The sequence below is a fragment of the Lissotriton vulgaris genome, chromosome 1_2 (assembly GCF_964263255.1).
Source record: "Lissotriton vulgaris chromosome 1_2, aLisVul1.2, whole genome shotgun sequence".
Taxonomy (NCBI): domain Eukaryota; kingdom Metazoa; phylum Chordata; class Amphibia; order Caudata; family Salamandridae; genus Lissotriton; species Lissotriton vulgaris.
Genome location: NC_141686.1, coordinates 285275573 through 285302144, shown reverse-complemented (window position 1 = coordinate 285302144; position 26572 = coordinate 285275573). Strand labels below are relative to the sequence as shown.

The 26572-nt window shown below is 48.0% G+C and overlaps 1 protein-coding gene across 2 annotated transcripts in view; it reads right to left on the bottom strand.

The window, feature by feature from the left end:
- PITPNM1 (phosphatidylinositol transfer protein membrane associated 1) overlaps positions 1 to 26572 on the bottom strand; it is a 297695-nt gene that overhangs the window by 28358 nt on the left and 242765 nt on the right. For both annotated transcript variants that reach the window (XM_086953244.1, XM_086953245.1), the window contains exons 17-22: positions 21875 to 22023; positions 19685 to 19795; positions 19488 to 19604; positions 18136 to 18284; positions 12658 to 12807; positions 3197 to 3380 (exon numbers count right to left, since the gene is read on the bottom strand). In XM_086953244.1, coding sequence (XP_086809370.1) covers positions 3197 to 3380; positions 12658 to 12807; positions 18136 to 18284; positions 19488 to 19604; positions 19685 to 19795; positions 21875 to 22023 — 860 coding nt within the window. The remainder of the gene's footprint in view (positions 1 to 3196; positions 3381 to 12657; positions 12808 to 18135; positions 18285 to 19487; positions 19605 to 19684; positions 19796 to 21874; positions 22024 to 26572) is intronic.

The window sequence follows — 26572 nt, the reverse complement described above, 5'->3', positions numbered from 1 at the left end:
ATATAGGCCGACTTTTCATACCGAATGTGGGGCCACAAACCTAACAGTGTCAACTGATAATTTAAGATTATGTTGGAGGGGGGTTGATAACTCTGAAATTTTCAGAAAATTGGCAGAGGACAAAATGTCTCATTGTTTCTTGCCTTTCATTAGAACCACTAGCTGCACAGATAGTTGCGGATTTTGGGAAGATCTGTCAGACAGTTAAAATCCTTCTCTCCAAACCCTGTCCCGAAGTGGCACCTAACCCCTTTCAGCCATCCCGAGGTGTATAACAGAAGTTAAACTGGCCAGAAAGAATTATACTAAAGGTAATTAATGACAAGAAGAAGGATCTCCTGATTGAACATTGGGATAAATTGTCTGAGGCTGCTTGCCAGAATAAGCGTAATATTTTTTGGGCAGCAGTCAGGGAGGTCCGTTCTATGGGCCAGTCCTCGACGCCTATTAGCTGTAATATTGCTAGTGATGCATGGGTTGAACATTTCTCGGATATCTACACCCCGACCCCCATGTGAGGTAATCTTCACCCCAGGCAGCCTGGTCCCCATAGATATAAGTATTTCAGAAGTTGTGGAATCCATTAACCAGAGTTTAGGCAATAAGGTGCCGGGCCCAGACGGGCTCCCCATCGATTTAATTAAGTGGAACCCGGCTTTCTGGGCCCCTTTGCTTTTGAACGTTTTTAATAATTTAACTTTGACAAAAATACCTGAGACCTGGGCCAGAAGTATTATAGTCCCGATTTTTAAGAAGGGAGATAGATCTCTTCCGTGCAATTATAGACCCATCTCCCTAATAGATAATACCCATAAAATTTTAGGAGGAGTCCTGTAGAACAACATTGTGGGATGGACAGAAGAAAATGCCCATGCCAGCTGGGGTTCAGGGGTAAGGTGGGAACTATCGAACAATGCCTTAATTTAAACCTAATTGTCGGAAAATACACCATTGCAAAGAGGACCCCCATTTATATGGCTTTTATGGATTTGTCCACAGCCTTTGATCTAGTGAATAGGTCAAAGCTGTGGGCTATCCTCTTGGCAGGCGGGTTGGATGAAACACTGGTTAATTTTTTAGCATACTTACATAGAGACCTCCAGGCTCAAGAAAGGATCGGGATTGGAGGAGAGGTTTCGGGGACCATTGATATCGGCAGGGGTGTCAGACAAGGATGCGTGTTGGCACCCCTGCTTTTTATTATATATATCAATGGGCTGAATACTTCTCTAAAAATTGCCACCCAAGATGTCCCATACGTTAATAAAGAGCCCATCCCCTTACTTCTTTACGTAGACGATGCGGTTCTCATAGGTCGCACCCCAAACTCTTTGCGTCTTCTCGTTCAAATTTTTTATAATTATATGAAAGAGCTAGACCTTCGGATAAATTTACAAAAATCTTTCCTGATTAGCAGTGTCCCAGAGAAGCGCGAAATAGGATTAATTAAAATAGACGGTCAAAAACGGACTTCGGTCAGATCATTTGTTTACTTAGGTTTGGCCTTTGCTGTGAACGGCTCCTGGAGCGAGCAGTTAGCTCACACCAGGAGCAAGTTCTCAAAGGCCACCAACTCAATTTAAGTTTACCCCGCCCTAAGACCACGGGTGCTCTTTTAGCAGTATGGAAAATATACAAACTTCAATGCACCCCGGTGGCCACATATGGTGCTGAGATTTGGGGAACTGTCAATTGCTCAGCGATCCAGCAAGAAGAAAACCGTTTCTGCAGGAAATTACTGAGCACCCCAATCTCAACCCCCCAATATATATGCCACAAGGAGCTCAATATCAATTTTTAACTGATTTTATTTGGGCACGACCGGCACTTATGTGGGTATGTGTGGAAGAATGAAGCGGCATTCTTGACATAGCGGATTGTTTACATTGTGATAAAGGCTTAGAAATTCCATGGCTAAGCGGTGTTCTCGACAGTTTGCATATCATAAACAAAGAAAGTGTCTTCCTGGATCCCATATCAGCATAATCAGCCCCTAAAAAGGATCTGCGGAACGCTCTGTATTCCCTATACAACAACGAGCGGGAAGTGGTGGAGTCCAAGAAAACATTTGTGCGAAATTATATGGCATTGATATCCGCTTCGCATGACTAAGAGCAGGCACAATCCGATTTGCACTCCGTTTACCACTAGGCTATAGCCCAAATTTTAATCAAAATTTGTGCCCTTGTGACGGGAGGAGTGAGCAAACCACTATGCACTTTATATTTTTCTGTAAATATTATCTTAAATCCTCTAAACAGTTGTTTTATCCATATTTTAATAAGAGAAGACCAACTAACCTGGAGGCAGCATATTGTTGTATTCTAGACTTAGACAATGTTGAATTGATTTTCCGCACTGGCACTTTTCTTAAAACTGCAATAAGGGCGCGTAGGTCTATGATGGTTCCTTGCACATATACATAATCTGCAAACTGTTTTAATTAATTAATTGTATACACTAATATGATGGTTGTCCTTGCACTAGCCACTTTGGATACATGTATATGGAATTCTTATCTTTTTATCAATTATTGTGATGCATTTATCTTTTTGTGCTTTTAGGGTTACTATTGTATCCGAATAAAGTTGAACTGACTGACTGACACTGACTGATATACTGTGCATTCCTGCCCTTTCCCACAGCTGGCACCGTTTTAGCTGCCTGCGTTGTAGGAATGATTGTTTTTATGTAAGACGGGACACCTCCCTGCACAAAAACAATCAAAGGGGAGTGTTCTTCCTTCAATGTGTGCTGCAGAATGCAACATACATAGAATGAGGACAAAAATTATTAGAAATAAATGTGTTTCTCCTTGTTATGCCTTCCCTGGAGCTTTCAACCCATTCCCATGTTTATAAGTCCTTGTAAATCTGGGAATTTGCCAAAATTCATGCAACACCCATGAAAAGCCTCTTTAACGTAGAGTAAGGCAACGCAGCGACTTGCGCAGAGTTGCATTACTTCATATCTAAAAAGCCATGAAAAGCCACTTAAAGTGGCTTTGCGTGAACTCGTAAATATGATGTTATAATTTGTGCCTCCAGAGTGCCACGAAAGTGACGCTCCGGATGAACGAATGTGCCACAAGGGGCTTGGTCTCAGATAGCTTCTGCTTGTTGGTGGAGGCCTTGTAAGGATCCTGGGTATGGCTCCTCTTGCGACCCTCAGGCCTAACTTCACTGTGCATTCTTACCTCTTGCACCAGGCTTTGGAGAAAGACCGCCTTCTGACGCAGAGGATCGTGGGTCAGCCCGTCGCAGAAGGACACAATGCCGTGGGGAAAGTTGTGCTGTGAGAGCCATGCCACCACCCGGTACTTCTGCATGTCCGGCCGTCCGGTGACGTACACAATCATAAAGCCAGAGTCCTGCCAGTGCCTGTGTAAAAGAAGTGGTGAGGAAGTGAGGTAGGGGTGTTAGAGCAAGAAGAGCGAGCAACATAAAAATGAAAAGGGAGATCAAGGGATGAGCATAGAGAGAGCAAATAGGTAACCGGTACTGTGAGGCAATCAGGTGTATTACATGGTGTGGCTGTACGACCTCTTTATGTAATAGACCTACCAACACCTTAAGGACTCTAAGGTTTCATTTGTCAAACCTTCAGCTTAACTCTGGGTAGCTGGGACTCGCAGCAGCCAGCCTTACACAAAGGAACAGGTGAAAAGCATTTAAATAGCACCACAACAATTGAAGAAGAAACCGACAAGACACCAAGAAATTATGACACCAGTTTATAAAAATAGATTGTATTGTGATGTATTTTTGGACACCTCAATGGATAAAAAGATACACCAGAGGGTTCCGGAGATATAAAATCTACAAGGTATAGTAAATCCAAGCATTTCACTCAACCGCAAACAAGCATAGACAAACTCAACTAATTTGACAGAAATCTTTGGGCTAGTTTAAATGCAGTCACTTAGAGTCACTTTAGGCAATCAACTCCAGTAGGAAGCCAGTCAGGAGGATCAATAAGGTACTCCGAAACAGAGACCTCAGGAGATGCAGCTGTCTCCAGTCAGCTCCAGGCACTTTTATCCTTTTCTGGGCTTTTTCTATGGAAGTGGTCCTGATGCAGGGGATGAAGGAAGCTGAAAATGCTCAAAAGACGCTGTGGATGGGATGTGGTCAATGGGGATCTTGCTGCAACTACACCTCGGTCCACGAAGGGGGTGAGGCATTCCTGGTCATTGGGTCGACGTCCTTCGAAGTCCTCTTGGTGCTGGTAGAAGGCCTGTCGCTTAGCATTGCGTAACAGCCCAATCCTACCTGAGTCGATAACTCGTCGTCTGGGGATCCCAGCTGCACTTCAACAACACTCCCAGTCTCAGCGAACTCCGGTGCAATTTTGTGCATTGGGTCCTGGTCCCTGGTGCTGCACAGTGGCGGCGTTGAAGATTTGGGCCAGAAAGCGGTCTCAGCGAGATGACCCCATGTGCAACCGGTATAGACATGGGACTAAAGGCAACAAAGTGTCAACTTTGCCAAAGTTGCACATTATACCTTGTTACCTTGATTTCGACCTGAGAATCAAATCGGGGTTAATGTGGGTTAATGTAACGAGTTGTTTGATACTTTGGATGGCCCACTTTGGTAGCACTATTCCAGAGTTAGCACAGATGAGGGGTCAGCGTGAATCTCTCCACTCGCCAATTGGGCAACCACATTTTTCCACAATAAAAAGATAAGTTTTGTGTTTTTAGTATCAGAACATGTACAATCGCAGGTTCAGCCTGTGGAATATGTGGCACCTGGCCTAAGCACGCAATAAACCTGCCATAGGGGTGGTTGACACCTATACCAGGTGGAAGTCTGCCATTTAAAGCAACGGCAAAGCCAAAGTTGGGCTAGTAGTTAAAACTGATCTTCCAACCTGCAAATGGTGGGCTGGGAGTCTTGTTGTACATGTGTCCCATACAGAGGGGCAAAGCCAGTGCTGCAATCCCTCAGGGGACCCTTTATTTTACATGCCTTGGTTACAATTTACTAAGGACGTACAGGTAAGTTAGCTCAGCCAATTTGGTAAAAGTCAATTTGACGTAAAAGTTTAAGGGTACAGGCACAGGCACTGAGGTCTGGTTAGCAGGCCTCAGGCACTCTGTGTCGAGAAACCACCAGCATCAGTCCAGGATTTGGGGTTGACACCAAATTTGGCAGAAAGTTAGACCTTTACTCAGAAACTGTGCTCTTTGTTATTTGGTGTAATTCCGTTAAGCCATTTTCAATAAATTAGTCATTAAAATATTGTGGTATCTGGACTGTTGGTCGTGTACTGCCAAAAATTCAAAGAAAGCATTCTGATTGGCCACGACAACCTTTTTCCAGTCAACCCCTTTAATCCTGCAGGACCAGTACAGGTTAAGAGGGACTGAGCAATCTGATTGACTGAACACAACTTGAAGAGCAATGTTGTAGCTGGCATTTCAGGACTGGCCCATTGCCCTGAGGTGAGAATAAAACAAAGACAAAAAGGGGTATGGTAGGGTTCCCCTGGATCCCTGGCCGTTGAATAAAAAAAACCAGCGCAGCCTCCCAAGGACGGCAGGAGCCACGGTACCAAGAGAACCACGCAAGCATCAGGAAGTGAAGCTTGCACAGTACCTTAGGTGACGCTTTAGCTGCAGTACTGCCAGAGTAACCCAGTACCGCAAAAAATAAATAAACAAGACAAGCATTAGAAATGCAATAGGTCTCGCATTAGGAAAGTTTGAGCTATTGGTATTGCAAATGACACTTTTTATTTATGTGTTGGTTTTGAAAGTAGCAAAATTAATAGCTTTGTCAGTTACAATGTCAATAGTGTTAACTTTTGCAAATGTGACACCTATAGCATTTGTAATGCAATGTGTGTTGTATTTACGTGACTTGGATGGCTTGATATTACACATAACAATGGCTTTTAATTTTGTAAATAATTAATACTTAAATAAAAGTTATTGTAATTTATAATGGCAATAGCTTAAACGTTTGTAAATAACTTTTGTGAAGATTATGTTCAGTGTATTTTATTGTGACGAAAATCCAAGAACATTGCATTTGCACCTACACACACACAGAGCCACACACACACATATAGATGTGGTAGTGGTGGATCTGGGGGATATGGTGGTGGTGGATGTGGTGGTGGTGGATGAGGGGGTGGATGTGGTGGTGGATGTGGTGGTGGTGGATGTGGTGGTGATGTGGTGGATGTGGTGGTTGTGGATGTGGTGGTTGTGGATGTGGTGAAAGTGGTGGTGGATGTGGTGGTGGAAGTGATGGTGGTGGGTGTGGTGGATGCGGTGGTGGATGAGGTGGTGGATGTGGTGGTGGTGGATGAGGTGGTGGATGTGGTGGTGGATGTGGTGGTGGATGTGGTGGTGGTGGAAGTGGTGGATGTGGTGGTGGATGTGGTGGTGGTGATGGATGTGGTGGTGGATGTGGCGGTGGTGGATGTGGCGGTGGTGGATGTGGAGGTCATGGTGGATGTGGTGGTGGATGTGGTGGTGGATGCGGTGAATGTGGTGATGGTGGATGCCGTGGTGGTGGTGGATGCGGTGGTGGTGGTAGTGGTGGATGGGGTGGTGGTTGTAGTGGATGTGGGGGTGGATGTAGTGGTGGCAGATGCGGTGGTGGTGGCGGATGCGGTGGTGGTGGATGTGGTGGTGGTGGATGCGGTGGATGTGGTGGTGGTGGATGTGGCGGTGGATGTAGTGGTGGCGGATGCGGTGGTGGATGTGGTGGTGGTGGATGCGGTGGTGGTGGATGTGGTGGTGGTGGATGTGGCAGTGGATGTCATGGTGGATGTGGAGGTGATGGTGGATGTGGTGGTGGATGTGATGGTGGTGATGGTGGATGTGGTGGATGCGGTGGTGGTGGATGCGGTGGATGTGGTGGTGGTGGATGCGGTGGTGGTGGTGGTGGATGCAGTGGTGGTGGTGGATGGGGTGGTGGTTGTCATGGTGGATGTGGAGGTGATGGTGGATGTGGTGGTGGATGTGGTGGTGGATGTGGTGGTGATGGATGTGGTGGTGATGGATGTGGTGGTGGTGATGGATGTGGTGGTGGTGATGGATGTGGTGGTGGTGATGGATGTGGTGGTGGTGATGGATGTGGTGGTGGTGATGGATGTGGTGGTGGTGATGGATGTGGTGGTGGATGTGGTGGTGATGGATGTGGTGGTGATGGATGTGGTGGTGGATGTGGCGGTGGTGGATGTCATGTTGGACGTGGAGGTGATGGTGGATGTGGAGGTGATGGTGGATGTGGAGGTGATGGTGGATGTGGAGGTGATGGTGGATGTGGAGGTGATGGTGGATGTGGAGGTGATGGTGGATGTGGAGGTGATGGTGGATGTGGAGGTGGAGGTGATGGTGGATGTGGAGGTGATGGTGGATGTGGAGGTGGAGGTGATGGTGATGGTGGATGTGGAGGTGATGGTGGATGTGGAGGTGATAGTGGAGGTGATGGTGGATGTGGTGGTGGATGCCGTGGATGTGATGATGGTGGATGCGGTGGTGGTGGTGGATGCGTTGGTAGTGGTGGATGGGGTGGTGGTTGTAGTGGATGTGGTGGTGGATGTAGTGGTGGGTGTGGTGGTGGTGGTGGATGCGGTGGTGGTGGATGCGGTGGTGATGTATGTGGTGGATGTGGTGGTGGATGTGGCGGTGGATGTCATGGTGGATGTGGTGGTGGTGGTGGATGTGATGGTGGCTGTGGTGGTGATGGTGGATGTGGTGGTGGATGCGGTGGTGGTGGATGCGGTGGCTGTGGTGGTGGTGGATGCGGTGGTGGTGGATGCGGTGGTGGTTGTGGTGGTGGATGCGGTGGATGTGGTGGTGGTGGATGCGGTGGATGTGGTGATGGTGGATGCGGTGGTGGATGCGGTGGTGGATGCGGTGGTGGTGGTAGTGGTGGTGGTAGTGGTAGTGGTGGTTGTAGTGGATGTGGTGGTAGATGTAGTGGTGGTGGGTGTGGTGGGTGTGGTGGTGGTGGTGGATGTGGTGGTGGTGGATGTGGTGGTGATGTGGTGGATGTGGTGGTTGTGGATGTGGTGGTTGTGGATGTGGTGAAAGTGGTGGTGGATGTGGTGGTGGAAGTGATGGTGGTGGGTGTGGTGGATGCGGTGGTGGATGAGGTGGTGGATGTGGTGGTGGTGGATGAGGTGGTGGATGTGGTGGTGGATGTGGTGGTGGATGTGGTGGTGGTGGAAGTGGTGGATGTGGTGGTGGATGTGGTGGTGGTGGTGGATGTGGTGGTGGATGTGGCGGTGGTGGATGTGGCGGTGGTGGATGTGGAGGTCATGGTGGATGTGGTGGTGGGTGTGGTGGTGGATGCGGTGAATGTGGTGATGGTGGATGCCGTGGTGGTGGTGGATGCGGTGGTGGTGGTAGTGGTGGATGGGGTGGTGGTTGTAGTGGATGTGGGGGTGGATGTAGTGGTGGCAGATGCGGTGGTGGTGGCGGATGCGGTGGTGGTGGTGGATGCGGTGGATGTGGTGGTGGTGGATGTGGCGGTGGATGTAGTGGTGGCGGATGCGGTGGTGGATGTGGTGGTGGTGGTGGTGGATGTGGTGGTGGTGGATGTGGCAGTGGATGTCATGGTGGATGTGGAGGTGATGGTGGATGTGGTGGTGGATGTGGTGGTGGATGTGATGGTGGTGATGGTGGATGTGGTGGATGCGGTGGTGGTGGATGCGGTGGATGTGGTGGTGGTGGATGCGGTGGTGGTGGTGGTGGATGCAGTGGTGGTGGTGGATGGGGTGGTGGTTGTCATGGTGGATGTGGAGGTGATGGTGGATGTGGTGGTGGGTGTGGTGGTGGATGTGGTGGTGATGGATGTGGTGGTGATGGATGTGGTGGTGGTGATGGATGTGGTGGTGGTGATGGATGTGGTGGTGGTGATGGATGTGGTGGTGGTGATGGATGTGGTGGTGGATGTGGTGGTGATGGATGTGGTGGTGATGGATGTGGTGGTGGTGGATGTCATGTTGGACGTGGAGGTGATGGTGGATGTGGAGGTGATGGTGGATGTGGAGGTGATGGTGGATGTGGAGGTGATGGTGGATGTGGAGGTGATGGTGGATGTGGAGGTGGAGGTGATGGTGGATGTGGAGGTGATGGTGGATGTGGAGGTGGAGGTGATGGTGATGGTGGATGTGGAGGTGATGGTGGATGTGGAGGTGATAGTGGAGGTGATGGTGGATGTGGTGGTGGATGTGGTGGTGGATGCCGTGGATGTGATGATGGTGGATGCGGTGGTGGTGGTGGATGCGTTGGTAGTGGTGGATGGGGTGGTAGTGGTGGATGGGGTGGTGGTTGTAGTGGATGTGGTGGTGGATGTAGTGGTGGGTGTGGTGGTGGTGGTGGATGCAGTGGTGGTGGATGCGGTGGTGATGTATGTGGTGGATGTGGTGGTGGATGTGGTGGTGGATGTGGCGGTGGATGTCATGGTGGATGTGGTGGTGGTGGTGGATGTGATGGTGGCTGTGGTGGTGATGGTGGATGTGGTGGTGGATGCGGTGGTGGTGGATGCGGTGGATGTGGTGGTGGTGGATGCGGTGGTGGTGGATGCGGTGGTGGTTGTGGTGGTGGATGCGGTGGATGTGGTGGTGGTGGATGCGGTGGATGTGGTGATGGTGGATGCGGTGGTGGATGCGGTGGTGGATGCGGTGGTGGTGGTAGTGGTGGTGGTAGTGGTAGTGGTGGTTGTAGTGGATGTGGTGGTAGATGTAGTGGTGGTGGGTGTGGTGGGTGTGGTGGTGGTGGTGGATGCGGTGGTGGTGGTGGATGCGGTGCTGGTGGGTGTGGTGGTGGTGGTGGATGCGGTGGTGGTGGATGCGGTGCTGGTGGATGTGGTGGTGGTGGATGTGGTGGTGGATGTGGCGGTGGATGTCATGGTGGATGTGGAGGTGATGGTGGATGTGGAGGTGATGGTGGATGTGGTGGTGGATGTGGTGGTGATGGTGGATGTGGTGCTGGATGCGGTGGTGGTGGATGCGCTGGATGCGGTGGTCGTGGTGGATGGGGTGGTGGTTGTGGTGGATGTGGTGATGGATGTAGTGGTGGTGGGTGTGGTGGTGGTGGATGCGGTGGTGGTGGATGCGGAGGTGATGGTGGATGTGGTGGTGGATGTGGAGGTGGAGGTGATGGTGGATGTGGTGGTGGATGTGGTGGTGGATGTAGTGGTGGTGGGTGTGGTGGTGGTGGGTGTGGTGGTGGTGGATGCGGTGGTGGTGGATGCGGTGGTGGTGGATGTGGAGGTGATGGTGGATGTGGTGGTGGATGTGGAGGTGATGGTGGATGTGTTGGTGGTGGATGTGATGGTGGATGTGGTGGTGGTGGTGGTGGTGGATGCGGTGGTGGTGGATGTGGTGGTGATGTGGTGGATGTGGTGGTGGTGGAAGTGATTGTGCTGGGTGTGGTGGATGTGGTGGTGGATGCGGTGGTGGATGCGATAGGTCTCGCCTTTGATTAAGTTAAAGCCAATTACTTTGCTATACAATACCATTAGCAAAGCAAATGGCTTTAACTTAATCAAAGGCGAGACCTATTGCATTTTCAATGCTTGTTTGGAAGAAGGTGCCATGAAGCTTTCAGTTGGCTGGCTGGTAGATTACCCAACCACATAAAATAGCCTTGTTTTTGTCCATACACATTTACCACAGTTTTCCAAGATTTAAAATGTAAGGGAAAAACACACCGTATTCTACGTTTTGCAGCGTGATACTGGGTTGAACATGAGCAATTACCAAGTTATACCGATTCTGACCCACGGAGATCGTAAAGGAGGTAATACCACACAGCAGGGCTACCGGAGGTCTCCAGGCGGTATTAGCTTCCGGTGTTCCAATGCATCCTGTGTGATGCATATTTGTTATAAAGCGAAGTATCGCATGGTATAGGCCCAAAAATACAAAAGTATTGTGCAAATGTAATGAAATATCCAATTACAGCTCGCCACACAGCTAATTGTGCTGTGTTGTGATTTATAGAGAAAAAAAGAATGCATTGTGCCACACAGTAACATGCTACCCTCCCACACGTGCAAACTCTGATATCTTTTAATTCAATGTTCATTGGCCCTTAATGGCAACCATCTCGGGTATTGTTATGGGTTTACATTCATATAGTGCTTTATACCCAGAAAAGGCGCCAAAGCGACCTGTTGCATGTCACTTTGTGGAATTGCGTTGTTTGATAGGAAATACCATGGGGAGTGTGTTTCAGTACATTGCTCAATGCTCCGTGAGAAGAGTTGTTCTCGTGCTGTGCTAAGTGCCTGTGCCTCAGCGTGTCAGTATGTGAGGAAGTGAAAATGAGTGGCAGTTATGGTTAAGCTTAGAAGGCACTGATGTATCAAGGATTGCCTTACAAGTAAAGGGACATGATAAAAACAAGCCAGCGCTGGAAGGAAGGAGAAATGCGAGTCACGGCCGGCCGAAAACAATGAATGATAACGGCATGCTTTGAAGTGAAGCTTCACTTGTGGGTGAGAGGTGTGGGAGGAAAGCCAGCGCTGGAAGGAAGGAGAAATGCGAGTCACGGCCGGAGGCCGGCCGTGAAAACAATGAATGATAACGGCATGCTTTGAAGTGAAGCTTCACTTGTGGGTGAGAGGTGTGGGAGGAGTGCGGCTCGGCTGAGCCAGAGCGCACGCTGGGGGAAGCTTGTGGGGCGGAGCTGCTGGGGAACAGATGGCAGATGGCTGGCGATTTGATGCTGTGCACAAGCATTTCACGGGCACAGCACCAAATCGCCAGCTAGTTAAACCTCTGTTTAAACCCCTTTATATCGAGCTCCCGCTCTCAATGCGCATGCGCATTGAGATAGGTCGCTCGACCTAAAAAATGAGGGATGGGAGTGTCCATGGGCAGCTGGGCTCCCATGAAGACTTGCCTGCCCATGGAGGGCTTGGGCACAGCACGTGCTGTGCACAGGTACTGTAAATTTTAAGATTCAAGGATTCTAATGTGCTGAGAGGGCTTATTTTCCCTCTATCGGCCACTACGGTCCTATTGGATTGTACCAGACTAAGGAATCTGGTTGGCTGCTCGCAACAGTAAAGAATAGGAATGTTGTGGCTGCCATTTTGAAACTCGGGGACTAGGTCACCATGTCCTGGGTTAAGTTGTACCTACAAGGAGGCAGTCTAGGGGCACCCTCTCCCTCCTGGGTCTTGGGAGCTCCAGCCCTTGAGGCTGAGCCTAAAAAGCCCCAGGGTAGAGTCTACTCCTGCTCTGATTTTGGTAATCATGAATTAAAAAAGGCAAGCAGAGCCAAAATTTCCATTATGCTTAGCTACCAGTAAAGAGCCGTGGCAACCGTATTCAGCAAGGCTGTCACTTCAAGACCATACAGATCAGAAGAAAAGAAACTGAAGAGACACACATGCCATGTATAGAAGGAGTAACCAATGAGCACCTTAAGAAACAATTCCCAAGAGCTGGGAAAGGAAGAAAGTTGCTAATCAAAAAACAAACAATATGAGGGTGTCGAGGGACGGCTTGGCGAGAATACTGTTACTACCCACTGTTTGTGGGTCAAGTGTCTTGTAACATTGGAAACATTGCTGTAAGTTCTCATATTAAAAACATTATCTATATTTGAAAAAATATAAACCGTAAAATAAACTACCACCAACACCTTGCTTTCGGAGTAGTCCGATGAACACCTACCTGACCACGTCCACAGCCCCCGCCCGAACCTTGGGGTCACTGCCCATGATGGAGACACTGGCAGTGAAGGAGCCGTCGATGCTGAAGACAACACACTGGGTGTTCTTGTCAACCACCGTCAGATAGGACTCGGCATAGGTGTGATCTCCCCTGCAGAGGAGAGGAAACAAGGGTAGAGAGGTGTGTAAGAGAGAGCGAGGTGGGTCATTTGGACAAACAAATGACTTATCACAAACACCGTGTTTACTCTGCATAGGTGTGATCTTCACTGCACACTAGAAGGAGACAAGGACAGAAAGTGGTATACGACACCAGGATGCAGAATGTACAGTTATATACCATTCGGAAAGAAGTTCTCGGCATAGGCATGGTCACCCCTGCACAGTAGGGAAAGTTTGTGAGACCAGGGAGCAGTTTGGAGCGAAGAGCTATACATCAATCGCACATACAGCATCACACAACCTCCATGCCTCAATCAGGTGGGACCGTGTTTGCATGGGGCATCCCTGTTTCTTTCCCATCAGAAGTAGGAGATTGATATCCTTTCCGAGGGTTCTGAATAGGATTCACCCTCACTCTTCTCAACCTTTCTTGTGGTGCCGACTGTCACCTAGTAATACTGGGCTTTTGATGGGCTCCATCTGGGGCCAGTATTTACCCCTGACCTGTGACTTCCTGCACCTGACGTATATGGAGAAGGAAGACACAAGTCTCCTTGATTGGGAGAAGAACTTGAGTTTTTATAGAAGCAGAATTTTTGTTGGCGGAGACATCCCACCTTGGCCAACAAAGTTGGATTATTACTCGCCTCTTTGAGCCAGTAACTTATACATCATCTAAACATCAATCTGGACATTCACATCAGAGCAGGACAAATGCAATGCTTTAAGTGGTCCTCCCCCTGCTAGGACAATCTACCTCAAAAACATCTGAAGGAACCAAAACTGCCCAGTAGCCTAGCTGTTCCGAAAGCAAGACAAAGACCAGAGATAAGCAACACCTTGGTTGTGGATCTGCGGAGACACTTCTACATCAATGCTGGAGAGCTGCACCATCTCTAACTCACATCTTACCCTCAGGGTGCAAATCCTAATCTTTCCCAGTCCCAGAAGACCTCCCTGTAGGGCCCCTGTACCGCAGATTGCCAGGGTCAGCAAAATTCTCATCTTGGACATTTGGATCCCACAGTCCATAAACAAGCCTTAAATGATCCTGTACTGTTTGCTGTCAATGAACCTCTTTCCGAAAGGATTAAATACTTTACAGAGCAATATATTAACCGAGGTAATGCAATGATCTAGGCTTACAATGTGTGGCGCCCCCCTCCTGTGGCTTAGATTTCAGAGCAAAGTGCTAAGGTATTAGCATATGTGCTTTGCCACAGACACTCTTGTCCATCCTTTATTCCATTTTCATCAGCTCTCACAGAGAGGAACATGAATTGTCAGGTACTTGACTCCGAAATCCATCAAACAACCTTTTAGTTGTAGAGGGAAGGATTCACTTTTGGATATTCCCCTGTTGAGGTAAACATTAGTGTGTGCAATGCTTCAAACAATCCTTTCTTGACTATACCAGTGTAATATCTGCACCTGTGATAACTGTAGAAAGAGCAGAAGTTTGCTGCCTACTGCTTCCAATCTGGCTGTTGAATACAGGAACTCACAAGGCTGTCCTGACTATGCCACATGCTGGAAGCTCGATACTTTTAGTCTACTAACTCCCTAACCATACAGTTTTTCGCACTTACTTCGCTAGATGGTGAACACGACCACTCCTGTTGTGCCTGACCGAAGAGGGACCACAGTGGGATACTTCGGGTAGCTTCAGGTCTTTTTTGGAGCTTTTGGGTTTACTAGAAACGTATTGAGGTGGATTGACGTGATTATATGGAAAGCATTCTTCACTTTGATAAAATACCGGAGCACAAAAGGATGCTTAGAAGTAATAATCATCAATTCTAAAAGTCCCATAGGCTCCTGCAGGTCCCAGAAGCTCAACATTACCTGCATAATACCCCAAGGATCCAGCGCATCCCCTATCACCTTCCACCTCTCAATGACGCATCTGTGACTATTGTTTGTTTTGGGGGAACTTGATGGAAAGGAATTTCATGAAGGACATTGTGATGATTGTGCCATCATTTTAGGGATTGGAAATCTACCTGGAATAGATGTTTTAGGAATTCCCAGGAATCCCGCTTCAGGCTCCATTGATCTTGCACACTGTTGCAGATGGCATATGTACAGGCTGATGTTCAATATTATGGCCACAGATACCAGCAGGGGAGAAGCTTTTCACTCTTGGGCGGTGCATGGCTCAGGGATCGCAACATTACAGCTGTAAAGTAGATCGACTCTCCATAGAAGGAAACACCTTCTCAGTGTCCAGACAGGAGCCCAAGTAAATTAGTTTCTAAATAGTTTCTGAAGGTGCAGAATGATATGGAACTCTGACTGGTCAGGAAGCCAAAAGGTGGAGTGGAAAACCCTCTGTACTTTTTGGATCAGCCAGTTATCAAGGTAGTGGAATAAAAGATAATTTTTCCTCAAACGGGCAGCAATAACTGCTATGCATTTTGAGATTGGGCTTTTTCAATCTGAAGGACAAACTCTCTATGGGTAATGAATTTGGTCCACCATAAATTCTAGAAATCTGCAGATGAAAGGAATGTGGAAACTCACATCCTGTGAACTCACAGCTAACGTCCAATCACCTTTTCTGCGCTATAGAAGTATTTGACTGAACACACGTCAAGATCAATAAGTATGGCAACTTCAACATCTGGGAAAATGCAATCCTAACATCTGCTTCACATCATGTTGCCTTATTCAATGCCACTAGGGTCTAGAGATGCATGATACGATGCCCACAGCCAGGCACTAAAGCCACCACTCTACTTCACTCCTACAGATGGCTGAGGAGACAGTGGCTATCCACTCAAGACACCATTATCCAGAACAAAGTGGCTGAACCTAGACTCTGTGGTCCTCCATTGATATTATAGACTGTACAGCGGAGGCTCCATGTGCACAGTTTACATGGAACGGGCAGTACACCTAGACTCTATGGCTATTCATTGATATAGACTGTACAGCTCAGGCTCCATGCTCATTCTTTACAGTGAAGGGGCAGTACACCTAGACTCTATGGCCATTCATTGATACAGACTGTACAGCTCAGGCTCCATGCTCATTCTTTACAGTGAAGGGGCAGTACACCTAGACTCTATGGCTATTCATTGATATAGACTGTACAGCTCAGGCTCCATGCTCATTCTTTACAGTGCTGTACACCTAGACTCTATGCCTATTCATTGATATAGACTGTACAGCTCTGGCTCCATGCTCATTGTTTACAGTGAAGGGGCTGTACACATAGACTCTATGGCTATTCATTGATATAGACTGTACAGCTCAGGCTCCATGCTCATTCTTTACAGTGCTGTACACCTAGACTCTATGGCTATTCATTGATATAGACTGTACAGCTCAGGCTCCATGCTCATTCTTTACAGTGAAGGGGCAGTACACCTAGACTCTATGGCTATTCATTGATACAGACTGTACAGCTCAGGCTCCATGCTCATTCTTTACAGTGAAGGGGCAGTACACCTAGACTCTATGGCTATTCATTGATATAGACTGTACAGCTCAGGCTCCATGCTCATTCTTTACAGTGCTGTACACCTAGACTCTATGGCTATTCATTGATATAGACTGTACAGCTCAGGCTCCATGCTCATTCTTTACAGTGAAGGGGCAGTACACCTAGACTCTATGGCTATTCATTGATATAGACTGTACAGCTCAGGCTCCATGCTCATTCTTTACAGTGAAGGGGCAGTACACCTAGACTCTATGGCTATTCATTGATACAGACTGTACAGCTCAGGCTCCATGCTCATTCTTTACAGTGAAGGGGCAGTACACCTAGACTCTATGGCTATTCATTGATATAGACTGTACAGCTCAGGCTCCATGCTCATTCTTTACAGTGAAGGGGCAGTACACCTAGACTCTATGGCTATACATTGATATAGACTGTACAGCTCAGGCTCCATGCTCATTCTTTACAGTGCTGTACACCTAGACTCTATGGCTATTCATTGATATAGACTGTACAGCTCTGGCTCCATGCTCATTGTTTACAGTGAAGGGGCTGTACACCTAGACTCTATGGCTATTCATGGATATAGACTGTACAGCTCAGGCTCCATGCTCATTCTTTACAGTGCTGTACACCTAGACTCTATGGCTATTCATTGATATAGACTGTACAGCTCAGGCTCCATGCTCATTGTTTACAGTGAAGGGGCTGTACACCTAGACTTTATGGCTATTCATTGATATAGACTGTACAGCTCATGCTCCATGCTCATTCTTTACAGTGAAGGAGCTGTACACCTAGACTCTAAGGCTATTCATTGATATAGACTGTACAGCTCGGGCTCCATGCTCATTGTTTACAGTGAAGGGGCTGTACACCTAGACTCTATGGTCATTTGTTGGCATTAAAGCCTGTACAGCTCAGGCTCCATGTTCATTGTTTACAGTGAATGGGTAGTACACCTAGACTCTTTGGCTATTTATTGATATAGACTGTACAGCTCAGGCTCCATGCTCATTCTTTACAGTGAAGGGGCAGTACACCTAGACTCTATGGCCATTCATTGATACAGACTGTACAGCTCAGGCTCCATGCTCATTCTTTACAGTGAAGGGACAGTACACCTAGACTCTATGGCCATTCATTGATACAGACAGTACAGCTCAGGCTCCATGCTGATTTTTTACAGTGAAGGGGCAGTACACCTAGACTCTATGGTCATTTGTTGGCATAGTCCCAGGCCTGAGTGTCCTTGTTAACAGTGAAAGTGTAGTGTGTGGTTAGTGTTTGCCAGTCCTGTCACTGTTTACACTTATGGGGCACTGCAGTAAGGGGGTAGAGTAGCTCAGGCTGGACTGCCCTAGCTTACATTAAAGACACAGTGTGTCTCAGACTCGAGTGTCCTCATGAACAGTGAAAGGGTAGTGTGGTTGGTTCTAGCCAGTCCTGTCACTGTGACTGCTCTGGCTTACACTAAAGATGCTGTGCGCCTTAGACGCGAGTGTAAACAGTGAAAGGATACTGTGGGTCCCATCAATGTTCACACTGTGGGTCACCACATTAACAGCTCAGACCTCATTGCTCATCCTCACATTAAAGGGTCAGTGCACCCAGGCAATACTGTTTGAGTTTACAGGGATTGCTTCGTCTTTTTAAAGTTGACATTTAGGGTACACATACAGCACCAGGAACTAGTGACCAGTGCTGGAATGTTATTGCTTATCTTGGTGACACCTATCAAGTTCATGCACACTCTGCTTTAATGAGCAGACCCTCCTCTTACTTAGAACTCTATGTTTATATGAATACTTTGATTTTCTTTCCAGCACTATGGGCCATAGCCCAGAGATTCCATATAGTTCTCCTCACCGAACAACCATCCGAACGGGGTACATCCCGATTCCAAGCTGTTGTTTCTCAGGGATGGTAAAAGAGACGCGCCCACTGTTGGTTGTCACCTCAGTGCCAAAATAGATCCACTTTCCAGAGAGAGGCTGGACCATGATGTACACATCCACCTAAAGAGAAACCAAAGGATCGCATTGAGATGTTTGTACAACATGGAGGAAGATGGAAGAGGGCAGGTTATGGGAGGATGGTACCAGATAGCTGACTGCAGGATGAATCAAAAGGCAGAATGGGAAGAGTGCAGAGAGCAATTGATGCAGGATGATGCAGAATGGCTGAACTGAGGATAATGAAAGAGGACAGAATGTGGATGAAGGTACAAGAGAACAGATTGTGGGAGGATGATGCAAGGGGCAGACTTGAGGATGATGCAAGAGGCAGACTGCGGAAGAGTGCAGATCGTGGGAGATTGATGCAGGATGGCCGAGTTGAGGATGATGCAAGAGGACAGAATTTGGATGAAGGTACAAGAGAACAGATTGTGGAAGGATGATGCAGGGGGGCAGAATGGAAGAGGGCATATTGTGGGAGGATGAAGCAATATAGCGGACTAGAGGATGATGTAGAGGACGGACTTTGGATAAAGGTGGAAGACAGCTGATTGTGGGAGGATGATGCAAGAGGGCAAACTGGGGAAGAGCGCAGATTGTGGAACAGGGCAGATTATGGGAGGATGATGCAAGAGGGCCGTCTGGAGGTCGATGTAAGAGATCGGACCATGGATTGCAGCATAAGGGCACTAGCTATTTGGTGTGTGTATGTGAGGTGACTGTAGTGGGGTTGCAAGGGCACAAACTGTTGTGGCTGGAATACAGTAAATGATATTAGGGCTAGAAACCCTTGATTTGAAGTAGGGTACACAAGCACGGTCTGTGCAGAGTCACTGACCGAGAGGCACCATGTAAGGGCTAACTATGGGTGTTTATGAAGAGTAGCCAAGGTGCACAGACTTTGGGTGATTGTGCAAGAACCCTAGCTTAAGTGGTTGTATATGGGATGTGGGGGATGAAACGGGAACACTTCCTGCGGGGGATGTGTAGATCACCTGGCTGTAGAAAATGTTGTAAGAATGCTAACAGTGAGGGTACGGTGCACAAGTGTTGGTTGTAGAGCATGATGCAGGACTGCTCCTTGACAGAGCAACATCTTGGCACTTATGGACATGGTATAGTAGTGTTCATGGTATAGTAGTGTGATGGTATTGCCAGAGGATGGTGTAGGAGTCCCCACTATGGAGTATTGTGCCAGTATAGAAAGACCGCCTGGAGGGGATGGGGCAGATCTCCACATGACCCCTCTACCCCCAAAATCACCTTCTCTCCAGTCAGAGTGACCACGTCCAGCGGTCCATACATGAAGCGTCCAGTCAGAAGCTGCGGTCGTCCCTCAAGAACGATGACGTCACTCGAGCGGTGATTGGATGTCACATTCTGCAATGAGAGGGGATATCAGACGGGAACCACCAGCACAGGTGTTAAGTAGGTTTTGCGGGTACAACGCGTGCACTTACTCGTATCTTCACCAGAGTCCTCTTACGCTGCCATCGCTCACGCGGGATGGGAGGGCTGTAGACTGAAGTCTCCTCAAGCTCAGGCAGAGCCAATGTCTCCTTCACCATCACCTGTAGGTACATAATGACGCTCGCACAATAACATCACGTCACATGATACTCAAAAGAAAAGTGGGATAAACAAAGGATGGGAACGAAAGTCATAACTACCCAGCCAGCTGGCAACTATAGATGCAATAAAAAAATGAGAGCTGCTCACCTGAAGAGTAACATGTGCACACCTACAGGGGAGTCACCCTCTATTCACACCGCCTGTGCACCATCAACAAAACCGCCAAGAGGGTGTGTGGGCACCCCAAGCCCTACACTCATCAAGGGTCTCAGACATGCCTCAACCTTTTTCCCTCTACAGGCGCTGATCTTTCGCCATCTCTGTCGGAATGGTGAGCAGGTCCTGGAGAGTGGTGGGCGCTCAGGATTAAAATGACTAGTCCCTAGAACCAGGCACAAAAGTCGCTGGGGTGATCGGCACCAATGACCTGGCCCTGGTTCTACCACCACTGGCCCAGTCCAGCTGGCCGTTCTCCATGTGATAGGGCTGGGAATGTACCAGTGGGTTAAATCTTTAGGCATTGAAAACTCAACTGCCTTTGAATGCAGAAATGAAATATAATGTTTCATATGGTTATTGATCCCACTAACTACATGTAATGCATTGCATTAAACATTTGTCAATTATAATAAAGTAATATGTAAATGTGTTATTCAATGCACCAACCTATTCAAAGTCATGCAATACACACCTTTATCTCACAACCGACAGAGCCCAGGAGGTCGCCCTGATGTGCTCTTCGAGGCACAGTATGACATCAGAGCTATCCAGTTGGCAAAGTAATGCTGCACCATCAGCACATTTCATGCACCACAAAATCATCACTGGCAGAGCCAAGACACACAGATCCCAGCACCCTCACTCTCACACCACCAGCCACCAGTGCATGGCCTACTAACTACACAACACAATCCAACTGGTGGATTATGGGAAACCCTGGACTATTGCAGAACGAGACATAATGCAATGTCCACACACCTGTAAGCAAATGACACCACAAAAACCACTTACTGCCTCAGAGCAGTTTATGAATTCAATATCAATTATTATTATTACACTGATCAAAAACAGTGAACGCAGATCATCATGACCTGAATTTAGACAAACCTCAGAACCAGGTCAAAGTGCACATAGAATTCCAAGTGCACTGCAAGGACAGACAAAAGAAAGAGGTCGGTTGATCACATGCTGGTAGGTGGAGGCGGAGCTAGGCAGAGACCAAGATGGCCGCCACCTGCTTGAACAGCAAATCATCACCAATGCATGGACACAGATGGTCTGTTTGGGGCACCATTATTGCCATGGCGAACGGCACCCTGGGTGCCATACTCCCTGAATCTGACCTGGGAGATAGGAGGAATCCATATGGGGCACTGATGGACCCTTCACCCGGCTCAGGACCTGTAATATTCACTGAGGCATAGGAGCCGCAGACCTATTCACACGAGCCGACGTCTGCTGTGTGAGCTGATCTATCGATGGCCACGTTCACAATCACTCCAGATCTGTAGAAGTTTGTAGTGGAAGGGATTGCATATGAGGATTGCCACACCAGCTATCGCAGGTGCCTACTGGACTGTTGACACTGCTCATTGACTTTGGTAACGCCCCAGTCAGAGGGAGGGGACTGGAACCTTGCACCTTACCCCATTCAGAATAGGTCAGGAAATACTGACAAAGGCAACAGCAGCATTAAAGGCGGCCCCGATGGATGACCATGGCCCGGAGACATTCGTCACCCTACAGACAAACTATGCCTTTCTGTACTGTCCTCAAGGTACTTCCTCTCACCTCGGTCCAGGGGATTCTGCTCCCAAACGTGACCCTTTGTGATATCCATGCATGGGGGCTCACTGGTCATTTGCAAGTACAATTACTTTTTGATTTGGGACAATTATCCTCACACCGCACACTGGCGCATGAAAGGTACTGCATTTCAACCCCCTCACAATAAAGAGACATTTAAGTACCACATTAGCGTTTATGTCCAACTCTGGCACTGACAAACACGCAAATGCGAGTTCAGATATCCAGCCCCCTTACCACATCACGGCACTCCGACATCAAGGGCTCCGTACCTGCCGTAAGATGAAGGCCACCACATCCGTGGATTCCCAGTAGCTGGCGTGGAAGAGGTGAGGCAGCGTCACGGTGGGAAATGCAGTAAGGGCGTCTGGGCAGTAGAGTGTGTAGTCAATCCGCTTTGTCCCCCACCATCTCTCAAGAACTGGAAGACAAAGAGTAATCATGGAACATACAAGGGATCTGTGGTCGGCAGTCATTAATACAGGTGTCGTGAAGGCGCATGTATGAGGGCCGTCACCATCTCCACTGGTTGGCTGCAGCAATATTTTTTCTCAAATACATAAATTTTGATTATTTTCCATTTTCCTTGTGACTGAAGTCCCATCAAAATATCTCTGAAGTTGTTTTTAGGTGTGGCTGGACAAGGCCGCAGGTGCTACACTTGATGTGGACAACAGCTATAGAGCCATCACAGCAGTATTAAAATAAGAGGCTTGGGCGCCACCCAAATGTCGGTCTTCCTCCCTACATGTTTTGATTGAGCAGGAGGCGCGTGTGCACTGAAAAAGAGAACTTGTACTGCATTTCCTACCTTCTGAGAAATCTTATGATCAAGACGGTAGGCTTGAGTTGATTATGGTGGCAAGCCATTGATCAAAGCTAAACTACTGTGTTTATTAGTATTACAACTAAGGCAGTAGGCCTGACTAAATTATTGTGAAAAACATAGGTTAAAGCCAATTTTGGTGGATTGCTACTACACTATGTTAAAGCAATAAACAGATATTTCATTATCTGGAATCTCCCAAATGAACATATTAGGGAGGACTTTGGTGTTGCATACCCCTCTCAAGAACCCTGGTTTTAAACCTTGCTGCAGGCTCTTAGGAGCGGCTGTATATTATTTTACCAAATACAATTTTGTATATTTTTGATATTTTTATGATAGTATGCCTGATGGCTGCCTTGATAAAGGCTGCTGGCCTGATTAATTAATTGGAAAACGTTATGTCAAATGCCATAGATCGGATCTGATCAATAAGACAACCATTACTGATTTATTGCAAAATGCTGATCTTAAAGCAAACATGCTTTTAGCATGTAATACAATTATACTGTGCATAAACTGCATTATACCATTCTAAAATGGCTGCCCAGCAGTAGGTTATTTGTAAAAAACCTTTTTAAAATATATATATTTTATTGCACGTATATGACAGCATTTCGTCTACTTTTTAGTGTTCTTTTAATTTATCTTGCATTTGCTGGTTGTATTAAAGTGGCTGAATGCAAGAGTGAGTGGATAAATGGACGCACAAGTTCAAGGATGAGTGACAGTGCATGAATGATGACTTATTTAGTGTCTGACTAAAGTCATCAGTGACTGAAGAGGGACTTTAAACTACAAGTCAGACCTATTGGCATTGGCAAGGCTTGTTAAAAAGGTTTGCATCAATTCTTTTGTTTATAAGGGACCATAGTGAGAGGTCTGGCCTCAGCATAGCTTAACACTCATTGTACCCAAAAAATTGTATACTAACCGTATTGTATTAAAAATAGCCCCACTTGACTTCTGCACGCTTGGTTCCAAATCGTCGCACTTCAGTTCTGATAAGATCCATGGTGTCTACGGTTGGATGACTCCATCCCTTGAAGTTGGGGCCATGCTCTTACTAGAAAATTTCCCATCTGCATAGGCTCTCATTCATTTCTAGCATCACACTCCAAGAGACTAGCAGAAATGTGCCTTGTTGCACCGGCCACTTCCACAAAGCCACAGTCATGCGGCACAGCTGTGGAAACCATCAACCCACCCCCCCAGCCCCCTCCACCCCACCAGCCTATTGATGTACAAGAGGGTACGGGATTGTCTGTGGAGAAAGCAAGCCCAGATTGCCTGTTTTTTCCATTGGGCATTTCCCCGGTGGGTTGAAGCCGTTGGAGGCCATTTTGTAGGGCAGGGTCCGCTTCGTACACCTCTCATTTTCCCCATCGTCCCCAGGTAACTACAATGGGCACAGGGGGCTTCAGGAGAGAGAGGAGACAGAGAGGAAAGAGAGTGCGAAAGAGAGAGAGGGGAAAGAGAAAGGAGAGGGGAAAGAGAGCGAGCGAGGACGAAGAGAGCAGGGCGGGTTTGAACATTTGTGCCAGAGGGCTGCTTTTGGTTTAGAGTCTGGCCCCATTGGAAAGTCACCACCCGGATCTCAGCACCGGTCCCAAGTCTTCAATGGCAGGAAGGTTCAACTCTAACGCCTATTTGGGAAGGGACACATCTGTTGTGTCCGAAGAAGCACTAATGGAGCATTCCCCGCAGTGAGCCCCCATCCCCAGACTTTGGAGAGTCGGAGATCAGTGTGATGAGCCAAGAGGTGGGGGCATGTGTCCGCTATTTCATGGTCGGGCCAAGAACGGGTACTCTATTCATCCCCAGTTGGCTTTGATGTTCAACTAAATGGATTTGGAGAAACTTTAAAATGGGGCTATTAAAGATGGTCATCTGTTGACTTCTTCCAATCCCTCCTGTAGTGCCAGGACACCCTTACTAGGAGAACACTTGTGCTCTACAAATACATTATTAATTCATTTGTTTGGAATGCATGAGAGGCTTGTTTGCATTTTCAGCTACCTCTGCACCCAAGGCCGAAGGCAATTATCCTCAATGGAGGAGGGAAGAGCTTTGCCAGACAAGAGTCCACATTTGTGTACAGTGGATGGAAACTAGGAGGATGTGTCAGTCTGCTGACAGCCCAGGCTTCACCAGGGCTTCTTCAGGGTCTGAAGCATCGGGCTGAACAGTCGCTCTAGCTTCCTTTGACATCATTCAGGAGAGACCATTGTGTAGGTATGCACAGCAGTGGACATCCTGTCATCGGCACAAGAACCTTAGTAAAGTTCTGAGGGGTCACACTAAGACTACATGGCCGGGTCCGGTACTGGTAGTTCTAGTTTCCCACCAGAGGTACTACCTATGTTGCTGTGAGGAAACTGTATCTGACAACCCCTCTCCGTCCAACCATAATTTTCACCTTGGAGGGTATTCACTAGGACGATGAACCCAACCTGAAGAATGCTTTCTCTGTGAACATCACTGTGCATCAGGTTTGTTTTTCTCTATTTTATTGCCCTTTTTATGTCTTTAGATTACTCCTCAGCTCCCCCTTTATTTTGGGGGGAGCAGGGTGCCCATGATCCTCTGGGTACCCTTCCTCCTTTTTGGTGTGGCCCACATCTCTTCCTTTCTTTTCTTTACCTGTCCCCCGCCTGTTCTGTACGATCTTCCCCCTCTTCATATGTCCAAAGATGCCCACATTGCCTTCTTGCCCCCTATCACCCATGTCTCTGTAAACACCCTGCACCTGTTTCTTTCTCACCTCTTCTCTTTTCATCTGCATTCTGTCCTGTGCTGCTCCTGGTCTTCAGAGTAGCAGTGCACAGAAATAAAAAAGGAAAAGAAAAGACCATGGCGGCCAGGGGTTCTTTTCCAGCCACTGTCTTGCATCTTAAAACAATGGAAGGCATTTGCTGGCTGGGAAGAGGAGGTGGTGTTGATGATTTGGCCCTTACAGCACCTCGAGACCCTTACGGGTGATTTGCCGCGCTTTAAAAATGATTGATTGATAGTGCCTTTCTCTTGGAGAGCCCCATTCATTGCGGGATCGTAAACGCTCTCTTCTTCACTGGTCATGATAACACAGCCAATCACTTGCCTCAGGGAAAGACTCAGACTGGAACATCTTTTCAAAATCTCTCTCAACTCTTGGAATCCGCATCTAAGTAGGAGGACGATACTTTCAGCTTCGAGGAAATGGATATCATCACCATAGGCTGAGCGTAGACAGATAGAGCTGTCCTTGGGACCCTGCCCTTTGGTACCCAATGACTAGGAGGAGGTAGGGTCAGAGAAAAGATTCTTACAACCCTCTGGTGGCTGGCTGATGGACAGGGGTGGTCTCGTGGGAGAGCTGCTTTGGTACCAACCAAGCCAGAGACATCTTAAATCTCCAGCAGGCACCTGGGCCTTTATGGATTGGACCGCCAAAGCATGAGACAGAATGGCTTCATAGACCCTGGTTGGCTGCAGGTCTTCTTGAACGCCAGTACTGGCCTCCAGACTGCTGTCTATGTAGGAGTACAGAGCCCAAGATGGACCTCTTGCAGTGAGGGGGCGAGAGAACAAGCTAGAGGGATTGGTGCATGCCTGGAGACAGCGGATGTGCCCAGGGTCACAGTGTGGCCTGGTAGCTAGACTGAGACCCCTTGTGCTGGTTTGGGCTGAGGGTCCTGGTCAGGTCCCTGTGGCCTCAAGCTCTGAACTGGAGACTGCTGAGCTGCACTGGGGACACTGGGGCCTGCACCAGAAGAGCCAGAAACGGCACCAGTACCGGAGGCTGAGGGGTCACTGAGGTCAACCCTGACCTTCAACTCTGCACTCAGGAAAGGAGTCTGAGCATCGAGGAAAGCAAGAAGTCAGGCCTTGCAGTGTGATCCCAAGAGAGCAGGGAGGGGCCGGGCAACTACTGATCCAGATGCTTCTCATCTGTGGGGCCCAGAAAACCGTCTAGCTGCCAAATCCAGCCTGCCACCAGGGAGACCAGAGCCCATAATGGGGGTGGTGGAAGCAGGGAGAGACTGAGCCTTGGGTAGATGAGCTGACAATACTTCAAGAGAGCCCTGCAGCAGTGCCAGGAACTCCTGTGCCAAGTCTGGCTCATCCAGGATGTGGTCTGGAAGGGAGGGAAGCAGAGTCACAT